Genomic DNA, 16,661 nt, shown 5'->3' with positions numbered 1-16,661 from the left:
ACAGATGTACTAACCATTATGCCTGATTACTCTTAATGATAGACCCGCATGGAAATAGTTCACCATTAAGTACATCGGTTACATAAACACTTACAGATATAAATAACATTATATGTGCTTACTGTTATAGAAGGAATAGTCGCACTGAAAGGTTTGAAGTACAGGGAGTGTGACAGGTGAAAAAATATTTTTATGAGACGTTCTCAGCAAGTTCTTCGTTGGCATGTATGTCCTCCTGCGCCTGAAAATAATAAGTTGTCCTATCTTAGTGTCACTGTCGTCGGCAGTGAGGAGAAAGCAGTGACGTTTATGCCTCCGTGCCAGCAATAGCCGTGGCAGGAGGTATTATGTTTTTGGGGTGACCGTCCGTCCCATTCTTGTGAATGCGATATCTCAAGAAAACCTCAAGGAAATTACTTATAATTTGGCACAAATGTCCACTTGGACTCCACAAATGTTTGATAGGCTAAAATGATGATGATGATGATGATGATGATATGACATTTGACATCCATAAGGCCAAAAATCAGCTTTACTGTGACATCATAACATTCTGCAAAAACACTTTCCTGGCTGCTGTGCAATGCCATAACTCAGGAACAGAAGGGGAGACATTTGGTTGGATACAGGATTGGTGACGCTAATCTTGGGTATCCACCTTGAAACTGCTGGGTTAAGATGTGTATGAAGCATCTGTGTTTTATAGCTTATATGCAACATCATCCATATTCGAAGCATTGTCTACTGTCATGGCTACATGTGAGTCTGGACAGACATGGGCATAAACTGTAACCGCAACTTGACTGGTTTGCGGAGGCATACAGCTGCGAGGTGGTTATCGTAGTTATCTATTAAAGTTGTAAATAAGTAAGTAAATAAAAATATTAGCCTTAATAGATATGTTTACTGACACTTTTCAAGGCAGTCATTTTCCTCTAATTTTTTGAAGCAATATCAACCTGTCAGATTTTACAGTGCATCAGATTATTAGCTGAAATCTGCCACATTAACGAACAAATTCAATATTTTCAGACATTAATCTACCATCTGAAAGCTATTATTTATTTAGACATGTTGAATAACGTCCACTCAAAGCACAGAGGACATTTACTTACAAATGATAAAACCACTCTGCTAACCACAAAAAACACTCAAGTATTCATCCACACAAGGACTTTAGAATTACTTCATTATATAAATAGTCCACCCAAAAACCATTAGTCTTCAACATCTGACAAGTGCTGCCTGCTCATGGGCCTGTTTGAAGACACAGATTTACTGTTATGCTGAGCCAGACATTTTTGTAAAAGAATATTTTATCAAAACCAGGCCAATCTACATCTGAAAATGAGCGCCTTTCAAGTCTCACATGCCACATTCGGTGACTGGTCTGTCATCTCTATATATCGCATGGAGAATAGTTGTAATATTTTATGCTTGGTTTTTGTTCAGTGGGTGAAACGCTGATCTTTGTGGGCCATTGTGTTGTGTAGCACCCTCTGTCTGTGAATCACCTCTTACCAAAAATGAAGCAGGCTATGGTACTTTATTGACGTGAAGCACACTCACTATAAGTCACAAGTCATTCCTTTTGGTGTTACATCCATAGAAGGTACACACCTGGCTCAGGTAAACTGTCCTTGCTTCTCGAGAAATGGTTTATGTATTTAACAGATAACATTATTGACACCATGGCCGGCCCTTTTTTTAATAGAGGTGGCAATCTCGCTTTTGAAAATAGGTACACAGGAGCTTGGCATCAAAATCAAAAGCAGTGCAATCAACATTGTTTGCTTATGATATAACCTTTAGAGACAGTAACGCTGTTTGATGGCAGATGACAAATGCTTGGCTGATTGTGTTGATCCACAGACTGCTTACCCAAATGAGCTTCATTCTCTAATGTCAGTTTTGTCAGCACAAAATGTACCCATATCCCCGAGAGTATTCCCCTTGGGGCTCTGAGTCACACTCGCTTTCCACATTCACTCTCTGCGGAGCATTTAAGGACTTTACGTTACATTTTTAGTTAGACTGCCCTAAAGCACAGGAATATCATAAAAATGGGACTATACAGATGAGACACACTAATATTAAGTTCTTCTGAGTAGAAGGCTGTTGCTGCATTATAAATCAATTACACATCTTGAAACCAAACTATCATTTACATCAGTCATCATTAGCAGTCTTTTGTCTCCTGAGTTGTTTTTTTTTTTCCTGAGTGCCGAAGACTGAGGAATAATGTCTTGCAGTTTTATATTTTAGTCACAGCTTTTCGGAAAACTAATGATCTTTTCAGTGCTGTGCAGCCCATTTCAAAATAGCTTAATTTCATTTCATGTCCTCATTTAACTCAGAGACATGATGCATCGCATAGCTGTGTGGTTTATTGAAGGAGCAATCTTCCACACCCATCGGTGTCTTGTTTGAGTCGAAACACAGAGTATCACTAAATGTAAAAAGACAGCATTATGGGCTGTTTATCAATAAGCCTCCACAATCATTTTAGTTTAATGCTCTGCAAAAATCCCAGTAAAGCATAAACTTGAATTAAGTCATTTCATTGTCACCTTCTTTCTTTATTTTGCATATACTTTGGCGTGATGGTATTTTTCTGTGATGCACTGTTTATGTACCTTTTATAGTTGACATTTTAGCCCGAGGGTGGCACTAGATGGAAGCTGATGGTTCATCATACAGTGAGCATGAATGTGTTCAATGCATTTTGGGGGAAATTGCTCTTTAAATTTTTATATTTATTGTGTACAAATTGTAAATGGTTGTATTTGAACACCGTGTTTATCTCAAGGGCATTACAATTTGACTCTCATTCATGCGCACACTCACACACCAATGGCAGATTTCAGTTGTTGACATCACTTGCTTTGGACCAAACTGTTAAATGGACTGACCAAGTAACACCACCGTTCCTGGCCCCCTGCTGGCAGCCGTGGTTTGGGTTATATACCTGACACATGCATTGCTTGTAGCTTATCCATCTGTACAGTCTAAGGATTTCACTTCTGTGGCTCTAAATAAAACAGCGAACTCAGGATTTCACTGCACATTTTTATTGTTTTACAAATAAGTCAGAGTTTGTGTGTTTATGCTTCATCATCTCAGAATTCTGGCACAACATAACCGCTGATATGAAGCACTTACTGTCGGTTTATTGAGTACCTGGGGTATTTCAAATTTTACAACCTGCTCATCTGACTTCTGAATGATCGTATGGCTGATAAGAGACATCACATTCATAGCTGGTGTTACAGAGAGAAATGTTCTGCAGCTAATGTTATCTAATCCATCCTGAGCTCCTGTTTCCGAGATGTTAGAGATGTCTCGAGGAGTTGCTTTACTGTTATGTCCATTTTCTTTCTCTTCTTAACTAGGAGGAATATTTATTTTTTACAAAATCTGGAAGCAGCTTGTTGTCATATTAAAGACTAGTTAGTTACTACTCTTGCCCAAAGGCACTTTGGGAATGGAGAGAAGCTCTTGTTCACTCCCCCTGCCACAGTTTTTCCAGCTGCTCCAGAGTTGCAGATCTGCAACTTTTAGGTGACAATTTGTCTAACAATTAGGCTACCACCACCCAATATGTCCTTAAGTAGTGTCACTTTGAAAACTTCTCTGTCCTACTTTCCGGAAGCTAAAATTAGATGGAAACATGTTTTTGCTACCCGTTTTGAAGTGAAAACTTGTCTCCCTTTTCCTAATAGATCCCTCGTGGAGGACGACGACGCTCACATGAAAGTTGCTCTGGGCTATGGTGATATGGGCATCTCTGCTCACCTTCAGGCATCAAAGACTGGAAACACTCGTTTTTTCACAAGCAACACGCACAGCTCAGTGGTTCTTCAGGTGAGAGTTCAGTTCAGAATGTTAAGTCATACATCATCATTAGCTGGCAATAATGTTTTCATGTTTCTTTATTGTTCTTTCAGAGGTCCTGCTGAGTGCAGGCTGGTGATGCAGTAATTCAGATTTGTTCCCATTGCTTTTAAAATGAGATCAATCTCTATCCAAGTTAATCTACGCCTACTACAAGACTACAAACTGGTTAATTTGCACAATCAAAACTACGTCGAAGAGCATGGCATGAATTACAGGATAAAATTTTAATAGCTTAGACAATATTCCAGTGATTAGCCAAAAGCTTTTGGGATTTGGTTTCTGTGTAATTTGATAGGAAGAGTGAGCACAATAAGAATATTATGAAATGCTGCTGATGGAGAATGTAACAGAAAATAATTCTTTTAATTTTTCATTTTAAGTTCTTGAAGTGACCTACTTTCTTCCCAAAAAATGTGTATATATTTAAAGCAGGAATTAAAGCGCATAGAATCATATTGTTAACACAAACACACCCTCTCATTGAAGTGTATCTCAGCTTTTAATGTTGGCCGTGCTCATAAAATGAATAAGAACAACAGCTTCCATGCAGCAGAGAACTGAATAATCTATCAGAATAAAACCATTAAGGAGAAGCAGTGAGTTAAACAGTTAATAATTGATGATTAAAAATTGTACATGTTGTAATATATATAATAGATGCATGGCAAAAAAATGGAAACCATAATATGGGATTATTTAGGGCAATTATTCTTAAAAGTTACAGATTTCATCTAACAAAACAAGATACTGTATGACGGCATACACTTCCAATCTGTGCTTGGTGGCCGCTTTAGCGTGTCACTACCAATTTGCATAAAGTAAAAATCAGCCTCAAGTTGTTGTAGTGGATGCTGGCATTGCGCTGTTTGCTGCTGCCACAGCAATGACTACCCTTCGTCACCAGATCTCATTGAAAATGAATGGCTGTTGGCTGCTTTTGCTGCACATTAATCTCTCGGTGTCAGAGCACAGTAAGGGAATGATAATGATTTTTTCTAGGCCATCCCATCTGATCTTACGCCCTGTAGCCACAGTTAGTTAGCACGTTCATTTAGCTGGTGCATTTGGAAGCGGCACCAACTGAAAATCTCCCATTGATCATCACAGGACTTTGAGTTGTTGTAGTATGCTAATAGATCGCTGCAGGGGGGACTTTTTTTTGTAGGCCAACCTGGGAGTTAGCATCTCCATGATTCCCTCAACAAAAAGCCAATGGGATTATTGCAGAAAATAAGCTCTGTGGCAAACAAAAGTTTATGATGCTTAATCTTCACAAATGAACACCACTTTCATGATTTTTGAGGCGTCGATGCAATCGCCAGAAGTAAAAAGCTAACATTAGGCTGTAAATGAACCACACCGTGGTCACATAACTTAATAGTCACCACCACAACAAGGCTGTAAGGATTGGACGTTTAATGTCCCAGACAATCTCTGTAGTGTCATTTAGCCACAACCACATTTTTTAAGAAATGTAAAAGCATGATGTATTTTAAGTCATAGAACGAAAAGGTAAAAATTTGTTAAGCTAGTGTGAACTGCAGACCTTATTTCAGGCATCAACCAAAAACCCATTCTAAAAAAACATTGACTTTGAGACAAGGGACCTGGAAGTGCAAAACCGCTAACTAATATCCGTGTTTTAGGACTCTTTTTTGCAGCACTCTGTAGCATGTTTCAAATGTGTTCTAGCTTGCATGCTATTAATGCTACCTGTTCTGACTGGCTCATAGCTGTGGCAAAAAATGGGATGGAGATTTTCCTGTTTTACTGCCAAAAGCATAAGATGTGGTAGTTAAACAAATCAGGATGCTTAGATAATTGAGTATGTTTGAGAAAATAACAGCCTCATGCTGTATGTGTAGATGGCCTCAGGTGCGCAGCAGCTAAGCGATTAAACAGCGGACACAAACTATGACTCTCCGAAGACTCACTGCAGTTGACTGCATCATGTAAATGAACAGCGCAGCCATTCAAGTCACTAATAACCTCATTGATTAAAGGATAAGGATGGGATTAGTTTTAAATATCAACACTTTCCCTGAAGAGACTCAAAAAAGCAGTGAATTAATCTGTGTAGCCAAAGTCCATTGTACTGTAGCTAATGCCTTTGTGCTTTACAAGTCCCCGCTATGTTGCTACTGTATGCCTTCACTGTAGCTGTAGCTCCAAACATGTAATTCTCTACCAGTTACGTGCAAGAAAACAAGCAGGCCACAATCAGTCTGACGGCACGAGTGGTCACATACCATTTCGGGCCCATGAGCTCACATCTGACAGGCTGCGGTCCAGTTCTAAGGAAAACAACCACTTCATAGTTCAGGTCCTCTAAGCTTGACTCACCAACACTCATCCCTCTCATGCATCCCTCACCTTACTCCTCTCTCTCCTCAGGGATTTGACCAGCTGAGGATAGAAGGTTTACTATGTGACGTCACACTAGTGGCTGGGGACGGTGATGAAGCTTTCCCTGTACACCGCGCCATGATGGCCTCCTCCTCCGACTATTTCAAAGCCATGTTCACAGGTGGGTCTACAAAGCCTCGCACTGACCAGAGCATCTGCTCAGCAATGGGTTAGGCCATTTTACTGGTACCTGCTATGCTGATTTGTGTAGGATGCACTCCCTGCTTTGATGCATTAACTTGAATGCTTTATATCTTCCTCCCTCCTGCACTGTATTCTCCCATGAAGCATTTTTTATTCATGAACGTTTCCACGCTTTAACAGTCACTGTCATTTTGTATTCTGAGAAATTATTCAAATTGACCTTGTGCACACATCCCTCTAGTAATGTGTGTATTTTCATAACCGCTCCCATGTTATAAAACCAACCTGCTCATTGTTATGCATTCATGTTCATGGTCATTTGTACTTGTAATGATGGTAAATGCGACTTATTAGCCCGTTTGATCTCCTCGGCACACTGTATGATAGGTAGAAGGGCCTTGAGTACATTTAAATACATGCAGTGTGTGAACGGTATTTTCAGGAATAGCAGATCTGCATTATCAAAAAAATAAGGTACGTTTTTCTAGATATTTTTCATTGCAAAAAGGAAATTAAACTGAAAACATAACATGTTAGATTTTGTGTGTCTTTTTTAACTTAAAGGGACAGTTTATCCCAAAATAAAAAATTGTGTATTTTTCCTCTTGCTATTTATAAATCTAGATTGTTTAGGTGTGAGTTGTTGAGTGTTGGAGATATCGACCATAGAGATGTCTGCCTTCTCTTGAATATAACTGAACAAGTTGGCACTCGTCTTTGGTGTTCAAAGCGCCTAAAAAAAAAAAGAAAAAGAAAATACTTGAAAAACTCAACAACAATGTCTCTTTTCAGAAATCATGACCCTGTTACTCAAAATAATCCACAGACCTTGTTGTGAGCAGTTTAATGTAGGAACTATTTTCTTTCTACTTGAATACACCGACCATATTAGGAAGCACTTACTCAGGGACGAGTGGCGTGTGCTTGTGACAGTGTGAGATGTAGACATTAACTGCGTCCTCCTAACAAAAGCAATTTTAGTGGTGCTATGTGAGCTAGCAGTAGATGCATGTGTCCTTCTGCGCGGTGATTTGGTCAATGGGTGTAGTTTGCTAGAGGAAAATAGCTCCTACATGAAACTGCTCACAACAAGGTCTGTGGACTATCTTGAGTAACCAGGTCATGATTAGGGATAGACCGATATGGATTTTTTAGGGCCGATGCCGATACCGATTTTTTTTCCATCACCCTTAGCCGATGACCGATTATGGATTGCCGATTTTCTTAAGCCGATATTTGGGGCCGATACTGCTTTTGCTCCCTCAATTTACATAAAAAAAAATGACACCATGATAACAAATATTACAGGTCTCAAGTTTAAAATAAGAAACATTTATTGAACAGTAAAAAATACTAAAACAAGATGGAAAGTTGAGGTAGAACAGATAGAATATTATTATTATTATTATTATTATTATTATTATTATTATTATACATTCAAATAAAAAAAAAGAGTTCAGTGCTCTTAAATCGTCCAGTAATGTCTTTATAAAATAAACAAATATTTAAGCTGAAGCATAAATAAAACAACAACTACTGTACATAGTAGGATTCAACAGCTTTGTTCAACTTAACCACATACTTTCAAATGAAAAAAAGTGCCAGGGAAAAATAAATCTGCGAACCCACGCGCGTATCGGCCGATGCCGATACAAGTAAAAAACTCAAATATCGGCCCGATATATCGGCCGGCCGATGTATCGGTCTATCCTTAGTCATGATGTCTGGAAAGAGACATCGCTGTTGAGTTGTTGCCGAGTGCCATTTAGTTCCATAATATTCAAGAGAAGACAGACATCTCTACAGCCGATATCTCCAACACTTGGCAACTCACGCCAAAACAATCCATACTGATAAATAACTCTACAGGTAAGAAGAAACATTTATAACTTTGATTTTGGGGTGAACTGTCCCTTTAAATCCAAAGAAACCTGGTAACACTGATGTGTGTTGGTAAAAGTGACACTTTGATTGGACCTTGTGTTAACCTGTAGCCTATTGGTGTTTATTTTTTATGACTCAATCTTTGATTAGTAATTAAGCACTCCTGTCATTTGCATTAATGAGCACTGAAAGAGAATTTTAATTTTGGAACAGTCAGCGGAGTTACTTTTGGTGTCACAGACAGCAGTGTAAGTATGTTTAGAGATTTGTCTATTAAAGTATATGATAAAAATGAAGAAGCCTCTGCAGTGAGAATAGAAGAAGAGCTTGCTAGGAGTAAGGGGAAACTGTACTTAGAGTGTGGGATAGCTCATTAGTGATAAGGGAGCTGTGAGAGCACAGATGCTGAGCAATGGGATTCTCCCTAAGACCTTCAATCCTTTCTCTGAAGATAAGTCCTTTGACACTGAAAACATTTCATTGCCGTTTACGCACAATGGTGTATGCATCTAAATGAAATAATGCATTGTTTATTTTCAGCTTAATTGAATTTGTTCAGTTAAATACGCTTTATTCTTTAAGTTCTTTAAAAATTCTAATAAACGTGGCTGCCGACAGAGCTGTCAGACAAATGAGATTATGCATGGGTTGAACCACGTGCTAGTGTCTCCTTCTTCTGATCCCCTACTCTCTCCTGATGCAGGTGGAATGAAAGAACAGGATTTAATGTGCATCAAGCTTCACGGAGTTAACCGAATAGGCCTGAAGAAGATCATTGACTTTATCTACACGGCCAAGTTGTCACTTAACATGGAGAATCTGCAAGACACACTCGAGGCAGCCAGCTTCTTACAAATCCTTCCTGTGCTGGACTTCTGCAAGGTCTTTCTTATATCTGGGGTAAGGAGGCAGAAGCACGAGCCGCACAGCTGCACGCTATTGCACAACACAAAGCTATCTTCTAGTGCTGGCCAGCTGTTTAGGGCCATTGGCTGAAATAACTGGATATTATGATTTTAAAAATAATTTCAAATGAAAGCTGCGGTTTATTTCCCTAAATATTGTGGCTTTAAATCATGGAGTGGTATTGGATTAGAGGAGGCAAGCACACACACAAAAGCATATTTCAAGATGGATTAGAGGAAGAAGTAGAAATTGTCAGTCAAGAAATAATGAAGGCAATAAAGAAGAGGAGAGCTACGGTTAGGGTGGACAAATTATGATGGGCTAGATCAGCATGCTGATGACTAGTAACCCTCTAGTTCAGGATCTGTCTCACAAAGCTTGCTACATAAAACCCAGAAGAAGCACCTGAAATTCTGAAAAAGGTTAAAAGCATTTGTATTCAGCCAACTTGACCATTCTGCTTTGCTAGGAAGGCACCAGATAAAATGTTAAAGATGCTCTAATAGAAGATAGCAGCTGTCAGTGTGTATTAACATTTCATTTTGATATAGAAACAGCACATAAAATGGGCAGAATTACCCATATCAATGTGTGTGAACTTTGATGTGTTCTGAAGGTTTGAGCTTGTTTTTACTTTTGAATGCATTGCTAAAATGTAACTACAAGCAATTCATGTGGAATTTTTTTTCCAAATGATACTTAGAGGCCATGTTGACATGGTAAAATTGCTTTTTGTCTTGCCAGCAGTCCAAAAACTAAAGGGTATTAAGTTCACAGTGACAGAAAACAGCAAAAAGCAAACCCTTGTGTGCTACTCATGTTTTGCCTTATAGCTGCAGACAATATGTTTATTTGGCTTTGATTGCAACATCCCTCAATGCTAAATCATTGATATTTTTTTTAACTAGAAGGCGTTCTGTCCAAGGAAATGAGTTTATCTATACAAGTTGGGAAGACTGAGTCACTCATCTTCTAAGATTTGTTGTCATCTTAACTCTTGACGATGTCCACATAATCAGGGCTGGTTTACCTCACACACATGTAGCACACAACTGAAGATCGTCCGTGTCAGACCGCTCACAACTGGCAGTACTTCAAAACTTGGTTTGGTTTAAGCAAGAAATGGCACCTGGGTAGAGCGTGCAGGAGGTAAGACATGATGCAAAAAGTACGCTGCAGCTCTCTTGCTGTTTCTTGAAGTAGTCTGACGATAACGGCTTTGGCTGTTACCGACACAAGTTCCCAAATCTTATCTCTCCAGTTAGACATTTTTATTAGTGTCTTGTTATAAAATTGTACAAATGGCTGTTCAGACATTTCTTCCGGTTTCACACCACTGGCATGATAGAAATGTCATGAACAGCCCCACTTGCTTGCTGTGAATCCTCCGGACAGTCACCTGCTGTTTTTACACATGGGCTCAGTTGCACATTACACAGAGTTTGTATTAGAATCATAGAAGAGGAAATGTCTGTTCAATGTCCAGTTGCCTTCTCACATATAGCTCCTCCGAATGATGTCTAGATAAATTCAGGGTTGCAGTGCTTATGTGAAAAGGACTTGAGTTGCAGCTCTCCAAAATTTCAATTTCTCCTCCCCTGCAGGTTTCTCTTGACAACTGTGTGGAGGTGGGGCGCATCGCCAACACGTATAACCTCACAGAGGTGGACAAATATGTCAACAACTTCATCCTGAAGAACTTCCCCTCGCTGCTGGGCACGGGAGAGTTTGTCAAGCTGCCATTTGAACGGTTAGCTTTTGTACTGTCCAGCAACAGCTTGAAACACTGCACTGAATTGGACCTGTTCAAAGCCGCTTGCCGCTGGTTACGCTACGAAGACGGCCGTATGGACTATGCCCCAAAGCTCATGAAGAACATCCGCTTTCCCCTCATGAACCCACAGGAACTCATCAATCACGTGCAGACAGTGGACTTTATGCGCACAGACAACACCTGTGTCAACCTTCTCCTGGAGGCTAGCAACTACCAAATGATGCCCTACATGCAGCCAGTTATGCAGTCAGAACGGACAGCCATCCGCTCGGACAGTGCCCACCTGGTCACCCTGGGTGGCGTTCTGCGCCAGCAGCTAGTTGTAAGTAAGGAGCTGCGTCTTTTTGATGAGAAAGCTCATGAGTGGAAGGCGCTGGCACCCATGGATGCACCCCGCTACCAACACGGCATTGCAGTCATCGGAAACTTTCTGTACGTGGTGGGTGGCCAAAGCAACTACGACACCAAAGGCAAGACAGCAGTGGACACCGTGTTCCGGTACGACCCTCGCTACAACAAGTGGATGCAGGTGGCATGCCTTAATGAGAAACGAACCTTCTTCCACCTCAGTGCACTCAAGGGACACCTCTACGCCGTCGGTGGAAGGAATGCTGCCGGGGAGCTCGGTGAGTTTATTTCCCTGCTTGTTTGTTTTCCTTTTAAGCAACAACAGACGGCTTTAATTAATATTGTATGAGATTATACACTTAAATATCAAGGAGCAGTAGGAGAAAGACTGTGCAGTCGTAATAAGGCTGCAAGCATACTGACGCTGGTAATCAAGTGTTATGCCTACACATCATTTGCTGTTTCAACATGTAGCGTGCATAATCTCTGTGTAATTTAATATAATTTAGAGGATGTGCACATTGTCATGAACACCTTAACAATCTAATTTAATCCATGACTGAAGCATTTCAACACATGCAGAAGCCTTTGTGGAGTTTAGCGTTCAGGTTCAGTTCTGACTGTGTCAGAGAAGTTTCATTATTTTTGAGGCTGTATGTTGTTGAGGTGTTGTTTTGGGTCTCATTATATTATATTTATATTATTATCAGGGCTGTGCTGAAGAGTTCAAAGCTTCATTCACAACGTTGACATTGGAATTCTAAATACAACATTCAAAAGCTCAACTTTTTTCTTTCACAGTATTTCTGCACAGTTGCAGATAAAGATTAAAGAGAAATAAAGAGAATTAGATTCCATTGGTAGCTTTGTAGGATTGTTACCGACTTGTGACACAAACATAATAAGGTAAGATAATTTTATTTGCTATTTGTACACCTGCACACAGTCTGGGTACATACATACATTCTTGTGCAACAAACACACATTATCATTTCTGTTGTAGCATAATGTTGCTGTAAGCCTAAAGGTGGGATTATTATTTAATCGTTATTGAATCATTATGAAATGTCCGCATTGGATTAGCCCGCTGCCTAGCTGCCTACATGTATTTACGCTGACGACTGATGAGTTATAGTAATTAAAGAAAGTTAATATAATACAAAAAAGACAAATTAAATCCAGTTAATCGCTTTATTCAAATTGTTGGGGTTTTTTGTTTGTTTTTGAAGGATTTTTTAAATTTGAATTTTTAATTTATCTTTTTTTTGGTACAGCACTAATTGTAGGTTTTGATATTTTTTCACCTAGTAATATACACCCTCTAGAATTTCTACTGAGTTGAATGTTCACTGATATTGTCTCAACATTTTTTTTAATGATTTAAGTCACAGCGCTGTATCAGATAACACTGAATTTTCGGTCCTGAGACACAGCTGAAGCTGGGTCATGAACCGTACAGGCAGAGAGGATTAAGTGAAAAGTTGTCAGTGATTATAAAGGAGTTGTATCAGATCATCTTTAGTCAGTAATCTGATGCTTTTCATACTTTAAACATCACTTCGTGACATTTGGACTCACAGTTCACCCCTCTGGGAGAAGCGCTTCAATGAAGTGATATATTTATATCTGCTCATTGTAGTTTGGTTGCTGAGTAACCAATCTGGAATCTCTGCACCCGTAACTGTGGACCACAGAGAGGTGCCACCCAATACTTAAATTCAGCTCAATAACTGCAGCGGAGAGAGGGAGAGGCCACTGTGTGAGCCGTCTTCTCTTCTGGGTTATAATTAGACCAAAGAACACGGCCCCGGTTCACTGCCTATCTACACAACTGCCTCTTTCTGCTTTACGTTCCACTGCCCTTTCACTGCGTGTGGTTTAGCCTTGATGTTTTTCTGGATGTGCCCAGCCCCTGCATTATATTTGTTTACTCGGAGTAGGTCATACAGGCGTGGTTTTATTGTTATACCTCAAATTCCCTAAAAAGAAAAGCTCAAAACAGTCATGATGGATATTTACAGGAGGAAGCTTCCAATCTTGACGGGTACATTTAGCTTTGTTTTTTTTTGTTACATAGTCAGACTCCATTTCCAATTAGGCTTTGCTGTGTGCAGACTCCATCTTTTAAGATGACGACAATTACATTTTGGAACAAACTGATGTGATTGAAAAGCATTAGGGTCTCATTTTTAAGATTTCACTCCTCACTATGTCATCTTTAAATATGGGGGTGGGATAGTTGGTACGTATTTCAATATAGGTTTGTTTGTCAGACTTTTTATAGATCTTTAAAATACCAATTACAAAATTGTTTACCTCAGTCACACCATCAAGGAGTAAAATATTTTCCTCAAGTGTCCCATGATCATTGACAGTTATTCAATAATTGTCAATAATGATTGTCAAGCACAGCACAAATCAATTACAGCAATGTTCCATCCCATTACAGGGTCTTGGCCTCACATGTTGGGAAGCACTGCTCTATGTCACAGAAGTATTTTACGTTGTGATTAAAACCAAATATCACCAGCGACCAAGTTGACCCTTGTAGTGCTACATTGAGTCTTGGTGAACAGCCTGCAGGGAGGGATTTATGGTCATTAGGAGAGTGACCTTTTCAGCTGATCATAAAAAAACCTGATAGTAGAGTAAAGTAGCTATTTTTCAATTTAAATTAGTGTACCCATCAATGAAATTACCTCAGATAACAAACTGTGGTCTCTTCAGGCAATTCAGCAGCAGTCAGAGTTTATACACAGGTCAATTCATCATTTGTTTATTTGAAAGATTTTTAATATTGATGCATTCCCTTCTCAGACCGACCTGCTCTGCATTCATGTAATTCAACCGTGCTCAGTACAAGTATTGTCTCCTAATATGTCTGTTCTACTTCCACTGAGCGGCTGCAAGATTTTGTGCACTGCTCTCAAGGTCACTTTGATGATAGTTATTGAGCAAGCAGAGAAAAGTATTCACTCATTTTCCCCGCTGAGATTTCCCCAGCTGGCTCACACTGCTTTGTGGTCCTGAGCTCGCTGCTGTATTTTGGAACCAGTATGAATGTTTTTTTAATCTTTTCTTCCAAGTCATTGATTTAACCATTGATTTGACCAAAGCCTGTAAAAAGTGTTTTTTTATTCTCTGTGTTCAACTGAGATCGCTTACTGTCTTCATTTATCAATTCACCAGCTACTTCTTCTTTTAGCTGCACTCTGTGAAAACAAGATATTGTTTTTTACAATATATCCAGCCTTGTTTAAAATACACTAACTCTTTATCCTGTGATATGCAGATGAGACTTCCCTGAGCCGGAAAGATAAGAAGATAAGTTATCTACTGCCCATGATGCTCTAGTGAAATGTACACTTGAGCTCCTCCTTGTGTCTGCAGATGACGTTTTGATGCAAAGAGTGAACAGTGCACACTAGGAATGGGACAATATACGATTTTATCACGGGTTATGATATAAAACACTAACAATAAGTTGATCATTGTGAATTTCCCTTATCGGAATTATTGAGAATATTGTGTCCATCAGCACCCAAAGAGACTGATAGGCACTGGGCAACCAGCAATATAAGAGAGCATGCATACAGGCTGCATACGCACTAGGGCTGCTCCCTAATTGTCAAGCAAGCGTTGGTCGACCAGAAAGGTCATTAGTAGGCAAGATTTCATTGGTTGCATAGTCGCAAGAGAAAAAGAAATAGTTAAACTCTATTGGGAGCTAAACTTACATGACTGGACTGTGTGGGAATTTAAGAGGCCATGCTCAGCAATCACACAGGAGTCCCGTTAATTTACATGGCCGGTACCTGCGTACATGTCGGGCAGGAAATCCAAAGTGTGGGACCATTTTGAGAAGGTGAAGGAAAAACCCAGGGTGATATGTAAACTCATTCATCAACTACAAATGTGACATATACGCACCGACCCCAAAAAACACAAAAGATCTTTATCAATCATCTTTATATTTCATATCAAAGGACATGATGTCGTCTCAAATAGTTAAAAAGCCTGGCTCTTTTAAGATTGCTTTTCTCCACTAAAAGGGATGTCACCTAAAAATAATAAGATGTGTGTCCTATCTGCATTCATGCGCGTGGGAACACATTTTTGCTAAGGGGTCCTGCACGGTATAAATGTGCGTTAATCACTCTATACGTACAAACCCTTACAGGAGCTAAAGCAAGTCTTCTCAGATGTACTGATATTGTGCATTTCCTCACCTCAGGAACAATTTCTCTTTGGAGCGCATGTGCCAAATTTCTAATATTTCATTTTGAATGGTGTCGGATGTCCAGTTGTCTCTTCGCTGAAGCCACTCACGTTACATTCGTTTCCATCTTTAGCTTGATGGCAGTGCCCCCTGCAATGGAAGTCTCTCGCCTTCAATATATTTTATGGATCAAAATGCAGCTCCGAAACAACTGTCCTGGCGATTTCAGCCTGTTCAGCCTATCCATGATTTTGATTAGTTCCTGCCTGATTAGGCAAATCTCTTCCCAAGATTAATGCCCCATGTGCTGACCCCGACCCTTGCCCTTTAACCTGACATGATGACATTATCGTTAGCTGTTTAAAATTTAAAGCAAATGTTCAGATAGCCCATTAGTATGGTAAAATACCCAATTATTTACACACTGTGTTGTTCCACGTCTTTTCTCTGGGCTGTGGCTCAGAGGTACAGCAGGTCGTCCACAAATCGGATTGAAGTGTCCTTGGGCAAGATACTGAACCCCAAATTGCTCCCGATGGCTGTTCCATCGGTGTGAGTGCAAGTGAAAGTGAATGAGTAGCAGGTGGCACCTTGTTTGGTAGCCTCCGCCACCAGAGTGAATGTAACGTGTAGTGTAAAAGCACTTTGAGTTGTCGGAAGACTAGAAAAGCACTATACAAGTGCAGTCCAGTGATAAAAATATTTATTTCTTCACAGCCTTTTCAAGAGTTTTAAGATTATTATTGCGATAATATTGTGAATCACAATTATTTTGGCTGGGATAATCATGACCTTCATGTTGTCCCACTCCTACCACACATGCTCTTGGTGTAATTTTAAGTTATAACAGCACATAGAAGCTAACATCCTTGATTTGAGGATCCTTTGATGCAGTCATAACACTTTTCCAACCCCACAACAGACCTACAAGTTGATGGACCCTGGCTTCTTGTTAAGGGGTCATTCACCTATGAGCATCACTCCTGAATCCCAGCATCCCTATTCCTGTTTCTCACAGATTTTGTAAAACCATCCCCGGGGGCCACAAGATAAAGGATCTTACACTCTCCCCATTTCCTGTGC

The 16,661-nt window shown here is 39.8% G+C and overlaps 1 protein-coding gene across 2 annotated transcripts in view; it reads left to right on the top strand.

Moving 5' to 3' along the window:
* klhl13 (kelch-like family member 13) overlaps positions 1-16,661 on the top strand; it is a 48,848-nt gene that overhangs the window by 22,649 nt on the left and 9,538 nt on the right. For both annotated transcript variants that reach the window (XM_033645377.2, XM_033645368.2), the window contains 4 exons: positions 3,723-3,864; positions 6,292-6,424; positions 9,035-9,231; positions 10,842-11,637. In XM_033645377.2, coding sequence (XP_033501268.1) covers positions 3,723-3,864; positions 6,292-6,424; positions 9,035-9,231; positions 10,842-11,637 — 1,268 coding nt within the window. The remainder of the gene's footprint in view (positions 1-3,722; positions 3,865-6,291; positions 6,425-9,034; positions 9,232-10,841; positions 11,638-16,661) is intronic.

This window comes from Epinephelus lanceolatus, chromosome 11, assembly GCF_041903045.1.
Source record: "Epinephelus lanceolatus isolate andai-2023 chromosome 11, ASM4190304v1, whole genome shotgun sequence".
NCBI lineage: Eukaryota > Metazoa > Chordata > Actinopteri > Perciformes > Serranidae > Epinephelus > Epinephelus lanceolatus.
This window is presented reverse-complemented; position numbering and strand designations above follow the sequence as displayed.